General features: G+C 25.1%; 2 protein-coding genes across 4 annotated transcripts in view; one reads left to right on the forward strand and one right to left on the reverse strand.

Annotated features, from left to right (window-relative positions):
* LOC100159738 (glutamate receptor 1) overlaps positions 1-15,179 on the reverse strand; it is a 205,493-nt gene that overhangs the window by 83,613 nt on the left and 106,701 nt on the right. The gene's annotated exons all lie outside the window — the stretch shown is intronic.
* LOC100159123 lies at positions 1,613-14,538 on the forward strand. Of its 3 annotated transcripts, none has more exons than XM_016806899.2 (13): positions 1,613-1,921; positions 5,535-5,657; positions 5,935-5,946; positions 6,638-6,796; positions 7,991-8,158; positions 8,218-8,397; positions 8,469-8,633; positions 8,697-8,966; positions 9,056-9,265; positions 10,503-10,748; positions 10,810-10,914; positions 11,109-11,314; positions 14,423-14,538. In XM_016806899.2, exons 2-13 carry the CDS (start codon positions 5,535-5,537, stop codon positions 14,427-14,429), a joined length of 1,851 nt encoding a protein of 616 aa, XP_016662388.1. In that variant the 5' UTR covers positions 1,613-1,921; the 3' UTR covers positions 14,430-14,538. The 3 variants fall into 3 exon arrangements, with proteins under 3 accessions (XP_016662388.1, XP_016662389.1, XP_003246545.1); XM_003246497.4 differs by having other exon boundaries at positions 1,615-1,921; positions 8,697-8,945; XM_016806900.2 differs by lacking the exon at positions 5,935-5,946.

Genomic DNA, 15,179 nt, shown 5'->3' on the forward strand with positions numbered 1-15,179 from the left:
TATTTTATTTCTGTATTATACCTGTTAAGTATTAGTTACAATATATAGAGTGTTACCGCACTGGGTATCCTCCCTAATCTCGTGATTCACCTTATATTTGTCACTTATATCACATTTATTTATTGTACACTTTGTATAGATTTTAAATTTACACAAAATAAAGTCTTTAAAAAAAAAATTTACGTGTTTATCGCGGAGACTTGCGCGTAAAATTGGGTTTGCTCACTCCAAAAATTATCAAGTAGTTACCTATTAGGTTTAGAGACTATAGGTGCTTATATTAATAGAAGTATATTCGTTTAGAATGGTAACGGTTTATCTACTTAGATTTTTGGTGGTAATCGGAAAAAAGTCCCGGTAAAAAAAGTCCAGAAAAAAATGAATGAAAATATATCAAAATTGATATAAAATTAATATGTTAAAATTGTATTGAAAAATAGAATGAAGCTTACATACCTATATAATGTATATATTATAATATATATATTTAATTTTCAATTTTTTTAATGAAGATAATATTTTTGGCTTTTGCTATAACTTAGTAATTTAGTATTTAGTTTTAGTGTAATGTTACTAATATGGTATATATCAAATTGATAAATATAAAAAGTTTCATATTATAAATTATTCATCATTCGAAATTACTATAGATACTTATAATTTGAACTTTGATTAGGAACATTACATAAAAACAAATGTTTTTTGTTATTATAATAGGTTATATGTATGTAAACCTATAAACAGGCCTTTTTAACGGCCGTAAGTCATAACATAAGAAAGAGCTGTACCTAATTATAGTATTACATTTTTATATCATTATTATTATAGTTATATAGGTACTAAAATTTTATTTATTATTGACTATTGTATAATGTATTACATTTTATTATTTTAGACTTGTATTAAATTAAATTTTATTATATTTTAATATGTGATTTAAGTAATTAAAATTTTTTATGATATTATAAGATTTTTTATGTAACTTTAATGTATTTTTCAATACAATTTTAACATATTTATACTTTAGTTTTGATATATTTTCATTAATTTTTATCGGGACTTTTTTTCCGCAATTCATTTTTGGTACCTACCTACGTAAACTCGAAAAATTAAAAATACTCGTATATTCATTACAATTCTGGTTTACGATAGGTAACTAATATTATTATTTATCATATCAAGGCCTTATGAGCTCACACATTTTCTGGATTTATTAAATCCGTTTAATTTAAAACTAAAATCTATTTTTTGTTAATCCTAAAATAAAATCATACCTATTATACATACCTACCTATAATGCGGTAAAATGTATTAAACAAATTGCCCTAATCAGTTAATATAATCAGAACGAGCAGCGCTAAAATGGCAAAAGGTAATCACATAAATTTAACTAAATGTATCAATGTAAAATGTAAAATGTAAATTATAAATATTATAGACTATAGTATTATAATTGATATTATTTATGATATTATGTTCAGAGCGGGCGCCAAAACCATCATCAATTATTATTTTTAATGTGTCACGTGACACAAAATTATAATCGAATCTGCTGTGCGCTTTTCGGAGAGTAGTGGTCACACTGTTCAAAAGTTGGTTAGTATTTCCACTTTTACTGAGTTTAGGTAGGTATGTCTTTTAATAATTATTATTTTCGTTTTACATTGTTCTTCTTTGCCGAATCGAACTTCGTGTCGCCGACTAAAGCACGACTGCTCCCTGTCCGCCGAGCCTAGAAGTCTACTACGCAGCACAAGGTATCGCGACAGACCAATTTGTACGATAATGTTATAATTATCGAGTACACTAACTTTTGGAGTTTTGGAGTTTTGGAGGTCCGTTAAATTAGGTGTCGTCCAACAGCGTTTGTTTTCACTCATTCCGTCGCCGTCGCACGTTTTTGATTTTTAATAATATCAAGGTAAGTGAGCACCCATTTAATGACGGTTATATCGACGGCTGTACGCGTGTTCGTGTATGAACTATAATTGTCTTGTAGATCCATGCACATTAATAATATAATATTGTTAAATCCGTATGTAAATAGGAGTCGTTGGTCGACGATATTTCACGAGGAGCGAACTGATAATTTTATTACGACCGGTTATGTTCGTATGGAGGAGGACCTTTTCATAATGTGTCGTTAGTCGTTATTATTATTTTAATTTTTGATCATTAATTTCGCTGTCGAGTTGGATTTTTAATGAAAATATCTTATGTTATGGATTTTAAGCTGTCGAAAACGTAGAAATGAACATCTGATATTATTATAATCATACCTAAACATTAACTGAATAGAAACTTATAAAGATATTACATGCTATAATAATAGTTTGTTTAATAGGTACCTATACACTCAATTTCCATTATTTTCTAGTACCTACTTACTTACTTTGAAAGTACATTATTAGGTATATGATATAAATATATATTTGAATGTGTTAGTATACCTGTCATTTTAATTGGTTTCTTCTTATCAATATTATGTTGACCAGATCTTTATTTTATAGGTAGCTATTAGAAAATAATAAAATACTTTTTTGGAACTGTAATAGTTACTCTAAGGCAAATAAAATAATACATAACATAATATTTATTGTTAAATTAAATATTGTAAGTACCTACCTATTAATTATTTAAGTACCTAAATGGAAAACTCCTAGAAAAACCAAACTAGTATTAAACCTTGAATATTAGGTATATACAGCTCTAGATAGGCAATGTATCGGCCTACTGAGTTTTTGGATTTTAACCAGCCCTAAAAAATTAAGGCTCCAATTTTCAATAAGACATAATATCGAGCATAATATTTATTATTTTTTATCATTCATATTTCATTGTTCAGGGTTCAAGGTATTCAAATTTTACGTGGCCCACAGAGTTCAACTCGATAACTCGCTGGATCTATCCGAGACTACCTGTATAATGAAATATTTATAAGTACCTACCTAGATAATAAAATAAGTGTTTTAAGTTATAGAAAATATAGATTCTAATTCCATCAACAAGATAGGAAGACTCAATGCCACAACTATAATCTCTCAGGCCTGTATGCAAGGATTTATTTTGAGGCCCCAAATTAAAACTATTATTTTAAAAATAGGTGTAATAAGGGAGTTAAAGTTACTTTATCAGTACCTAATTACTTTTCATTAACCATCCCAAAAATTAACAAACCTTTATCAATGCTACCTACTCTATTAATGTAAAATTTAAATGATTGAAAAAATAGGTCATACGACATTTTTCTAATACAATTGGTAGTTATACCGTGTTATTGCTATTAAAGTAACTCATTTAAATATTAGTATTACAGAGGATCGGTTTAATTTTTGCCTAAAACATTACATTTATTATGTTATTAATTAATATTTAACTATTATAATAATCTATATTTCTATCATTTTATATTATTGTTAATAATTTTTATGTCACCTTCCATAGAACAGTGAATACGTTGATGGTACAAATAAGTAATAGCTTAAAATTTAAAATTAATCTAAATATTTTAAAAATGTCATTGCATAATATAACAAAGTTTATAATTTTATAAGCCCCCATGAATAATGTTTTTGAATTACAACGAAATAACACTAACATTATTACATTCTTCATTTAAATATCTAATTTCATCCAACTTTGAACTTAAATGTCTATAATAAAAAACTATGTTACTATATTTTTTACAGTTTTTGGTTACAATATTAAATACTTGGTTAAAAAAAATTGAGCATTTTATATAATTTTAACTACCTACAAAATAATTTGAAAATATTTTTGATTTTGATGAATTTTCATCAAAATGAAACAGGTATAGGTATACAGGTATACTTAATGCTCTTAAACTACTGTTAAAATAACTTATAATGAACCTTTTATTACATTTTTAATCTGTTTTACACATTTTTCATTGATATTCAAATAAATAGCTCAATAATAGTAAAAAAAAATGTTTTTATCGTACCATTAATAGCATGTACAGAAAAAACTAATATAAATATTTTGTGAAAATTCCAAGTAACTACAGTTGTAATTTGTTTTTGAACCTACCACTAAATAAGAAAATCATTCTATGAAAATTAATTAATTTATGGGTAAATATAATATAATGTCAAAAAAAATCAAACTTCAAAAATCATAAAAAATGAATTTGACTGATAGATATACTTTTTATTTTAAGGAAAAATGTATGTGAAATCTTGAATTACATTTTTAAATCTTAGATATAAAAACAAAATGTGATTAATACAATACGTTATTACCAAAAGCAAATTATTAAATAATTACTATAATTGATTATTTAAGATCAGTATATTTTAGGACGCCTAAACATTTAATTATTATTGCGTACCTATGCTTCGTTTGTTCGTCCGTGAGAATGTGACTACTTAGTGCACATGAGTGTGGGTCCCTCTAAATTTTATTTTTACTCTATTTAGATAAGACCCTGTCAAATTAATACTCGAATATTAATTTAAATAGGTAGTGTAAGAAATATGGGTTTGAAAAAAACAAACACCTATTGTGCATTATTAAAATGTATATTTTAAATTCTATAATTTAAATTTTGAAATTCAGAATTTAATCCTACCCACAAAATGTTGTCTTCTTTAAAATAATAAACTAACTATTCTACAGAATAGCCCTCCAGTAAGACATGTATTTTATTAGAAACACGCTGGTTCTGACACCCTTAAGAATATAAATTACGAATTGTTATAAAAGATTCAAGCATTGTATTACATACTAGTAATTGCATTTAATAAATTGTAAGTTGAACTTTATTTTAAAAAAATTTAAGAGAATACACAACAGCATATCTAGACATTTGAAATATTTAGGAGATAGAGTCACACTAAAATGTTGATACTGATTTATGGAATGTTTTGTTTGTGGTCCTCTAACATTATAATATAAACAATAAGTTTAGATGAATAAATAGTTATAAAATAAATTGCGGGGGGATAAAACATATGAACAGCTCCCAGCTAAAACCCACATAGTTAGGCATATGACATAAGCATAGAGATGTGGCATGCCTAATACATTTTCCTAACCATGTAGGTAATATTATTAAAAAGTAAATCGTATTTTCATTACATTATTATTAAATCTGTCATTTTTATTAGTAAAATATTTGTTTTTGATCCTATATTATTAATAGCCATATGATTTGACACTGATTGTTTAATATTATGCCTTATTTGATACAATGATACCTATATTGTTCTGTAATGTGTGGTCATTATAAATAGACAATTTATCTAAATTAAAAAGAATAAATGATACCTTATTCTTATACTTTTTTACCTATGTACTTTGAGTTTAGCCAAGATCTTTAATTTTAATTTTCTAACACTGCACCCAGTGTTATTGTACATTTTTTCTACTATATGTTATAATAAATAAATAATATTTATAAGTGCACTCTTCATAATCATTGAATTTTATGAAAGTTTTTTATAATAATTTATATAAATGTGTATCATTTTAAATATAGGTACCTAAATATCAAGTTTGTTTTTTGTTTTCAGATGTCAAGTTTTGATAAAAGCGAAAGGCGGATAAAAAACAGTGATAATAATATTAGTATTAATATAAAGGAACATATTAAAAACGGTCATCATAGGGCAAAGTACACATTTACTGATGATCCAGTAAGTCTAAAACTACAATAAATTTTGAATTCCCAAAAATTGTAATAAAATAAAATATTTGTTTTTTTATAAATGATTAATTTTATGCATGTGTAAAATCTACAAATGTGTTAAACCTGAGAAGTTGTTTATGAACAATTGGTAAATAGGATACAAATTCTAAAATTTTAGTTTTATAAATTCAACTTATTATACCTAGCACAAATATTTGTTTTATAAACAATTCAAACGTTGACATAATATTTTAATAATAATTTTACTTCTAATATTTTTGCAGGTCTTAAAATCAGTAAGTAAAAACTCATAAATAATAGTACCTGATAGTAACTATATATATATATATATATATATATATATATAGCTTAACTGTGAGGTATAACAATGTAGCATAAATTCATAAGGGTTTATTACCGTTCATTAATAATTGGTACAGTTTTAAAAACCATCTGTTTGATCTATATATATTTTTATCCTGAACAATTTTTAAGTTTTTTACTTTATTGAATGACAACATACCATTTTAATTTTGTAATCCAAGACAGAATATTTTGATATGTAATTAGATATGTAAAGATTGAATTTAGGACTAGTACTTTATGAGTTATAACTTTATAAGTATTTTATGTAGTTTAGATGAGTGGTACGTGGTTACTCCGCAAAATGTTGGTCCACTCCATCTATCTGAACTTTAAATACTTATAACACATAAACAACTCGTTCTAAATTCAATTTTTATGTATTGAAAAACTTACCAAAATATTCTGCTTTTTAATATGAAGTAAAATCTATATGTTGTCATTCCTTAAAAAAATGTTGAGGATAAAAAACATATACATTATTTAAAAATTTAAATATTTAAATATTTTATTTAATGACAAAAAAAAAAAAAATTATATTATAATTAGATTTACTATAATTTACAACCAATAATAAATTAACAGTTTTTAAATTCTTGAAAAAAAATTTAATTTTACTTTCAGACTGATATAATTGATCTTAATATCGAAAAATATAATGGTATTGATCATATAAAAGCTCTAGATGCATACTTGGAAGAAATGAATTTAGGGAAAGTTGAATTTACCGTTTTTAAATGTAAATCAAAATCAAATATACCTGCTCATTATGCCAATATTAAGGTAATTTAGTGTAGTTTTCTATTAATATACTTTAGTGTAAAAATATAAATTAATTATTGTATATATATATATATATATATATATATATATATATTAATTATTATATTCATATTATATAATACAATACAGTTAAAACACTTGTTTTTATAGTTCACATATTATTTTGTGTTTCCTTGAGTAGTCAATATCCATTGTAAGATAATAGTTCCTCACATGTATATAATGTGAATATAGAATCCCCCCCCCCCCAACAGTCTAACTCCACCCTCGATAAAAATGTAAAATAGTTAAATATAATTCATTAGTACTTCAATATTTCAATCAGTGTGATACTTCCTCGACCACTGTTTTCATTGTTTTTAGATTTTAGTATACAATTCCAACTTCTACCTATTTTAAGAGGTTTTTGTTTAACATAATATACAAAATTATCCAACATAGTTTTTTCACCATATCTTTTAGTTCTTATTAATACCATTATAATATACTCAATAACAAACAGTTATACGTGTCCGGTACAATATCGCTAACTATAAAGCAGTACCAACAATAGTTAAGGTAATTTTATTATTATCAATCTACCTCTTAAATTGAATAAAAACATCCATAACGCCAATGATAGATGCCTGTCATATACTTTGGGTCAAACCAAAGTTTCTATTATTATTATATACACACCCTAGTCCCTAATAAAAAAAAATGTACATGTTGGTTCATGGGCAGGGCGATGTCCATATACCATATAAATATATAATTGTATGTGTTTTTATGTTATACTTGTCATGGTTTAAAATTACTATGACATAGGTACTTACATTAAAATAATATGATATATTTTTGTTAATATTTTGTACGCATAATCATTTGGTACTTGAATAAAGGTAATATATATTATCTTAAACCATAGGACTTATTTAAATTTTTAATTATTAAATTCACTTTTAAAAAATAGTGAAATATTCGACATATTTTCCTATTTTTTAATTTTTTTACGGCATGTTTCGACCTGGGACAGACCTGAACTGAAAGCGTGGTTTGGTCATCTGTTAGGAAGAATTTTTGTTTAGGAACTAGTTTTGCCTTGCTTAAAAATATATTAATTATATGTACACATAAAAATATTAGATTTGATTATTCAAATGGTATATTACTTGTATTATGTTTTAAAAATAAACAATAATTTCTGGCTTTTAGCTCGGCAATGTTTCTCTTGCTAGTTCATTCCCGGAAAAATATTCCCTACCTGAAGTGGCTGAACAAGTAGCTGCACGTAATGCATTGGTTGTACTGAAGAAGACTCATAGTTATAAAAATATTCCCTTCACTAAAGATATTTCTATTGTTGCTGAAAGATTGGAAAAGGTCTGATTTTAATTTGTAATATTAATTTTTTAATTTGTTTTAATTGTGGTTATTTACAGGAGTTAAAAAAAAATTATGCCGGTCTTTTCTGTGATAAAGTGGAAAATATTTATAAAGAAGTATATAGTGAGCAATTGCCTTCAAATTGGTTAGTTCTACTCGGTCAGTTAACAACAAATATTGTAATTGAAGATCTACCTAATCAGAACAAATCCATTTTATACTATGATGCTTCTCCTGTATGTACACTAATCAAAATTTAATTGTATACATTTTTAATTGTATACAATATTTATTGAATTGTTTAAAGGCTGATAAAAAAAAACATACAGATCTTTTGGATACTTCTGTGACTGAATCTTATGAAAACTTACCTATTATGAATTTTGTTGATAAAACTGAAAGGAGTGTAACTGTGTCTAGTATAGACAGTAATAACACATTCTGGGTTCTTTTTGTTCATGACAGTATTAATGTAATTATAAGTTATTTCATTTTTTAACATAGTATTCTGGTTTAAAAGAAATCATTTTTATAGGACGATTATGACACTTTATTTAAATTGATGAACCTGCCAAGTGAATCAAAAAATTTTGTTCAAATGTATAAAATTGATATTTCTGATGTGTATGCAGTTCAAATACAAGATGAATGGTATAGGTTTCAAGTCATGAAAATTGAAGATGATAGCGTTACTGGCATTTTTATTGATTTGGGCATAGAGTGGAGTGTTACTAAAAGCAATGTTATGTTTTTGCCTCAAAAGTTTCTAAAAGTATCTTCGCAAGTGAGTTCACAAAATAATATTGTTAGTAACCAATTATTCCAAACTAATATTGTATTAATACTGTATTAACTATTATTGTATTGCAACTAATATTGTAAATATGTTCTCAGGCTATAAAATGTGCTTTAACATCTCTGTCTTTTGCACCTTATTTTCAAGTTGCTAACACGCTGTTCCATAAAATGTTATTTGGAAAAGAATTTACTTTAGTACCAGATAATATTGAATGTGATATTCCATTGGTTACATTATATGATGGAAAGTGTAATATGAATGATGCAATTAGAAAAGCCATTATAGAAAAAACCAATTTCAATAAAGTATTACAATATTTTACATTATATAATTTAAATTAATTGTCTAATAACTGGTTAATATGTATTTAAAATAATCATATAAAAAAGGGTTTTTAGTGACTGCTAATAAGACATATATAAACTAGGTGTAACATAAATATATAAATCTTGAATTTAAACTATTGATACCTACATGTTGGTTATAAAAAAAAACATGTTTTCAATATTTAGAATGAAAATAAGGTTAGGCTCTAATATTTTTGTAGTGGCATTTAAATGGTCAATATTTTCAAATATTATATGTATACAGATATAAAATAACTACAGACATAATGCATAAGAAAAGTGCCTGGAAGGGTATAACTTAATCTTAAATATTATTATGTTATAGATATTATAATTAATATAATTTGTCATGTTCTGTTGTGTGCTTTGTGGAGTACTGCTCTATGATTAAATTAGGAAGTATGTTACTTTTTAATTTTACAACTGATTTAATTATTAATTTTAAATCTTTTTAATGGCATGTGTATGTTGTACAGTTTGTTCACAATTTTTGCAAATACCACAAAAAAAAAGTCATAAAATTACGATCTACTAAAGACAAAATATTTTAATTATTCATGAATATCATAAATAACTAATTTACTACTATGACTGTAAATATGAAATTTGTTTGTTTTTTTAAAAATTATATATTGGCATTTCAATGTGATGGTTATTACATTATGACCTAATTAATTTTGTTTTTATTATTATTATTATCAAAAACATGTTTCATATTACAATCTCTTGTATGGTGTTATTTTTCACGCAGTTTTTAGGAGAATGTGTTAATTTCATATTTGAGCATATTATATAATATCTATAGAATGATTTATTAAAATGTTATATATTATTATTTAAAAGGCTATAAGTAAGATATTACTTAAGTAACCTATTAGTAGATATTATATTATATTTATTATTTTTTTTATTAATATAATTTGCTCATTTAAGATTCAACTTTTCTAATATTTGAATATTATAATAAGTTAATCGCAATAAATATTTATATAAGATAATATGTATAGTCTCATAATGTATGTACTATGACTTCATATAACTTTTATGAGTGCACTATATTGAATCATTATTTAAGGATAGTGGAGATTTTTTTGTTATTTTCATTACATTATTATTACATTTTATAGAGTTAAAAAAATTTTAATCAGATTTATACAAATACTATTAATTTTTTTTTGTAAACAATTTCTTCTAGATTCATGAAAAATGTGAAAGAGCTAGCCTGACTTATGTTGCTGATGGTTATGTATATTTACATCCACCAAATGAGACGTTGACAATAATGGAATCTATATTGGATTCTATTTCAGCGACTCAGCCTCTTGACAAACTGTACTCCAAAAACAGCATTTCGCCGCATAAGTTATATCTTGTTAAATGCCCAGATCTTAATTTGTGGAGCAGAGCAATAATCCATGATTTTATATTTACTGATCAAAAGGTAAGTTATTTTTATATACAGTCACATTGATATGTATTTTTATATTTGTCTGTGTTTATAGTTCAAAGTATACTTCATTGACTATGGTAACTATGGTTTTATTGATCAAGATAAATTTATCGATTTGCAATCATTTGATTTATTTTTGTCTTCAATCGGCCCTCAGGTAATAACTTGCCTAATTTAATGTTTCAATAAAAAATGTATATTATTTTATTGCATACCCTGTGTTCTAAAAATATTTTCAGTATATCTAATCATTTATTTTATGAAGTTAGATATTTTTACAATAGTATTTTCAATTTTGTACTTAAAGCAGAATTTATTTTTTAAACATTAAGTATCTTTATGATTTTATAGGCTTTAAAAGTGTCGTTTCATTTATTCCCACCGGAAAATCTTATAGATCAGTCTCGATCCAGAGCATTGTATGAAATGATCACTGAAAAATCTTTGGATGTATTTGTTGTTTCGACTAATAGTGATGGTATTCAAGTAGTTGAAATATTTGATGCTGATGATAAAAATCCTAATCGATTGTCTTTTAATACCCAATTATATCAAAGGTAAATTAAGTATATTATGTATCATTATGATAAAAAAAAACTAGTTCTTGATGACTATTATTATTTTTAATATTTTATAAGGCTGACACTTATAATGTATGCTAATTATAACAGTTAATCATTGACCATACAATTCCATAATTATTATTTCAACATTTTTACTTTCTTGATTTTTAATCAAGTAAGTATGGTAATCAAGATGAAAAAGTCTGGATTTTGAAAACTTCAAGAATTTGTGTTAAATAGGAAACAATAAAAACGTAATTCAGTAATGAAGAGTAGGTGGGTAATTTAGCAAGCTTTAATTTAAAATATTAGTGAGAGAGATTTGATATTACACCCAAGCGGTATAACCACTTGAATCCATAAAACGACCGCGTGAACAGTCCCAAAATTTCTATTTTTTTTACTTTTCTCCTAAACTATGATGGCTTGAAAGTTGGAGCTAGAGTAAATTATTAAATTTTTCGCTAGATTTTCATTTAGCGAGGTATATTACCAAAATTGGACAACAAATTTTGTTGTTTAGGGTCTTGTTAGATTCACATTGGCTAGGAGAAGTGCAATGAATTTTTTCAGAACCTTAATCTTCAACCATTAATTCAATACACCGCTGTAAAGCTGAAAAACATCAAAAAACTCCCAATAAAGTTTGTTTTAATTTTTTTTAATGTTCTGTAGTGAATAAACTATTAAAGATCTTCACTGCACTTCTCCTAACCAATGTGAATCTAACAAGACCCCAAACAACAAAATCCGCTCTCCGGTTTTTGGAGATCTATCTCCCAAAATGAAAATGATTTTTGTGGGGCTGTTCACACCAAAATTTTTCTGGATTCAAATTTTTATACCGCTTGGGTGTGATATCAGTTAATAAATTTCTAAAAATTAAAAATCAAGAAAGTTTACATACCGATTCCTGACTTGACAAGCGTTTTAGATTGTGAATGGAACAATGAATGTATTGATTTTACAATGTGTTTTTTTTTTGTCTGTGTACATGATAAGTAGTCGAAATAATGCTTCGATTTTCAACTTCAGTATCTTATTCGATTGGAAAGTGAATATCGTTAGTGCATTGGGGAGGTCAAAATTTAAAATTCCCAGTAATTTTTAATCCATTATACAGTGACCCACTTGTAACCTACTGTACAGTAGAGCGGCATCCACTTACCCACCTTTTTTTTTTTATGTACATATCTAATTTATATATTTTTGCATGAAATTTTACAAATTTGTTTTTTATGCATATTTAGTGTGCGACTATTAACTTCTGTACAAAAAAATTTGTAATTCGTTTCGATTATATGGGCTTTTATTGCATTGTATTATTATGTACAACTGATATAGTATTAAATTATTAGTTATTACTAGGGTTCGGATTTGAAGGCAATATAATCAATAAAAAAAGCATTTAAAATGTAAAAAAAGGCAAAAAAAGGCATTTAATTCATATAAAAAGGCAATTCATAAATATACTACAAAATAAAAAAGTGAACATTTTTTAAACACTTTCAATTGCTCACATTTTGAGAAAAATACAAATTAAAAATTAAAACTGCATGCAAAATAACTAGTTGGTATTAAAAAAAAAATTGACTACCATGTATTTTGATAGGTTGTCTTCAGTAAAACGGTTACGATTAGAGGTTAAAATATTTTTGTACATCGAAAATGATCTTTCTACGTCCACCAAGTTGTGTATAAAATTATAAAATTACCTGAATAAATTCAACACAAAATAGGCATTTATAAGAACAAAAGGTAAAAAAAAGGCAAAAAGGCATTTATAAGTAAAAAGGCAAAAAAAGGCAAAAAAAAAATGCATCCATCGTCTAAGAAATTAAATGAAACACATTTTTGTATAAAAATTATTTTTCTATTATGATAAATAAAAGAAAGGCATTTGCCTTCAAATCCGAACCCTAGTTATTACTTTTGGGGAAAATGTATTGGAAATTATAAATTATTTGCTTTTTTAAATGTTAATTAATGATTGAATTGATTTGAATTGAAAATGTTTTGATATAGACCTTAATATTATATAATATTTAATTTTTGATGATTAATAGTCCATAGTAGTGATAAATTACAATTTATTATTATACAGTGTGTCCCAGAAGTCCCGTATCACCCTTAGTATCTCCGTGGAAAATCAATATATTTAAATGCAATTTTCTTTCAGTAATAAGTATGGAAATTCTGATTGAATAACATAATATTCGATTTTTTTTTTCAAAAATTTTTTTTAGGACAATAAATTTATTAAATTTCCAAGATAGCCATTTTATTGATCATATTTTTTAAAACAGTTCAAAAAAAAAAAAATATTAAAATTTAATGAAAATCGCCCAAGTTAGGTCTAATTATTATTGTGAATTTCCAAGAATAATAGTTATGTTACCTATGCATACTGCATTAGCAAAATACAGTTCGCATGTTCATTATTACAATCACGCCGATTTTTCGGCTAAAATTAAAAATAATAATGCTTGGGCAATTTTCATTAAATTTTAATATTTTTTTTTTTTTAACCGTTTTAAAAAATATGATCAACAAAATGGCTGTCTTGAAAAATGAATAAATTTACTTTCCTAAAAAAAGTATTTGATAATTTTTTAATTTTTGAAAAAAAAATTGAATATTATGTTATTCAATCAGAATTTCCATACTTATTACTGTAAAAAAATTGCATTTAAATATATTGATTTTCCACAGAGATACTAAGGGTGTTACGGGACTTCTGGGACCTACTGTATAATATTAAATCAAGTGATCCACGATGAGAAAATAAGAAAAAGTTCACTTTCAAGAATTTTAATGATATATATACATCAAAACTATTATATTTGTCTATATTGAATAAAAATATTATTTTCCTCATTTTGTAATGACCTACACTGGTGCGAGAGTTCTTAAATCTTAATGTATAGTTAAATAATATTTTTGATGAATGGTCTGAATAGTACTGTTATGTTGACATTGCTAGAATTTATTTGGATCCAAAGTACAGCAGAATTAAAAGTTGTCAGAAAACGTCAATGACATTTTTCAATTGAAATATGCGAGTATACCAATGTTTAATTCATTCTTTTTTTTTTTTTTCAGTGTTTAGTTGAACTGTTAAAGAAACATTTTTACAGAATTTACATTTAAGACTTACTCATAAATCATAAGTGAAGTATTTATTAATTTATCAAATAAATATTTTGATATTTAAAAAAGTTGTCCTGGTTAATTTTTATATTAATATGTAACAGTTTTTTTTTTCATTTTATATAAATATTTTTAAAAAAGTGTTAAAGAAAATAAAGAAACCAAATTTATGCAGAACAATTGGTTTTATATATTTTTTAATATACTTTATCATTAAAGATATATTGTTTTTTTACTAATTTAACCTAATGCAGTAACTCATTGCCTCAAGCGTAAAATTTTAGGTACCAGGAAAATTAAATGTCTACTTATATTGATTATTATTATTATTATTATTATTATTATTATTTATTTTATTTTTAAATGAAATCAACAATCTATACCATTTGGCACAATAAGAAGATGTGAAACAGATTTTATACAAATTATTAAAAAAAAAAAGTTATATTTATTAAAAAAAATTAATTCAGTGGTGGTATGAAGAAACTATGACACAGTTATCGATTACTCAAAACAAATCTAATATTTTCTCTGTCAGTGATAAATATAAAAAATAAAGATTCTGAACGGTCATAATATAATAATATGGTCATTATGTGGGTCATTCATTATTGGCTATTGCGACAGCTTCTGTGTTATCCTTATCACTTATCAGAAACAACCTACAAATAACATTTAAAAGAGGTGGAAAAGTAGTTACTAACTGCTC

The sequence above is a fragment of the Acyrthosiphon pisum genome, chromosome A1 (assembly GCF_005508785.2).
Source record: "Acyrthosiphon pisum isolate AL4f chromosome A1, pea_aphid_22Mar2018_4r6ur, whole genome shotgun sequence".
NCBI lineage: Eukaryota > Metazoa > Arthropoda > Insecta > Hemiptera > Aphididae > Acyrthosiphon > Acyrthosiphon pisum.

What these genes read in the sequence shown, in the direction of transcription:
- LOC100159123 (XM_016806899.2), top strand. Translation starts at nt 5,535, where the DNA reads ATGTCAAGTTTTGATAAAAGCGAAAGGCGGATAAAAAACAGTGATAAT. An exon ending in TTGTTCATGACAGTATTAAT is followed by an intron (nt 8,634 to 8,696) that starts GTAATTATAAGT and finishes TCATTTTTATAG; the next exon opens with GACGATTATGACACTTTATT. An exon ending in TGTCTTCAATCGGCCCTCAG is followed by an intron (nt 10,915 to 11,108) that starts GTAATAACTTGC and finishes ATGATTTTATAG; the next exon opens with GCTTTAAAAGTGTCGTTTCA.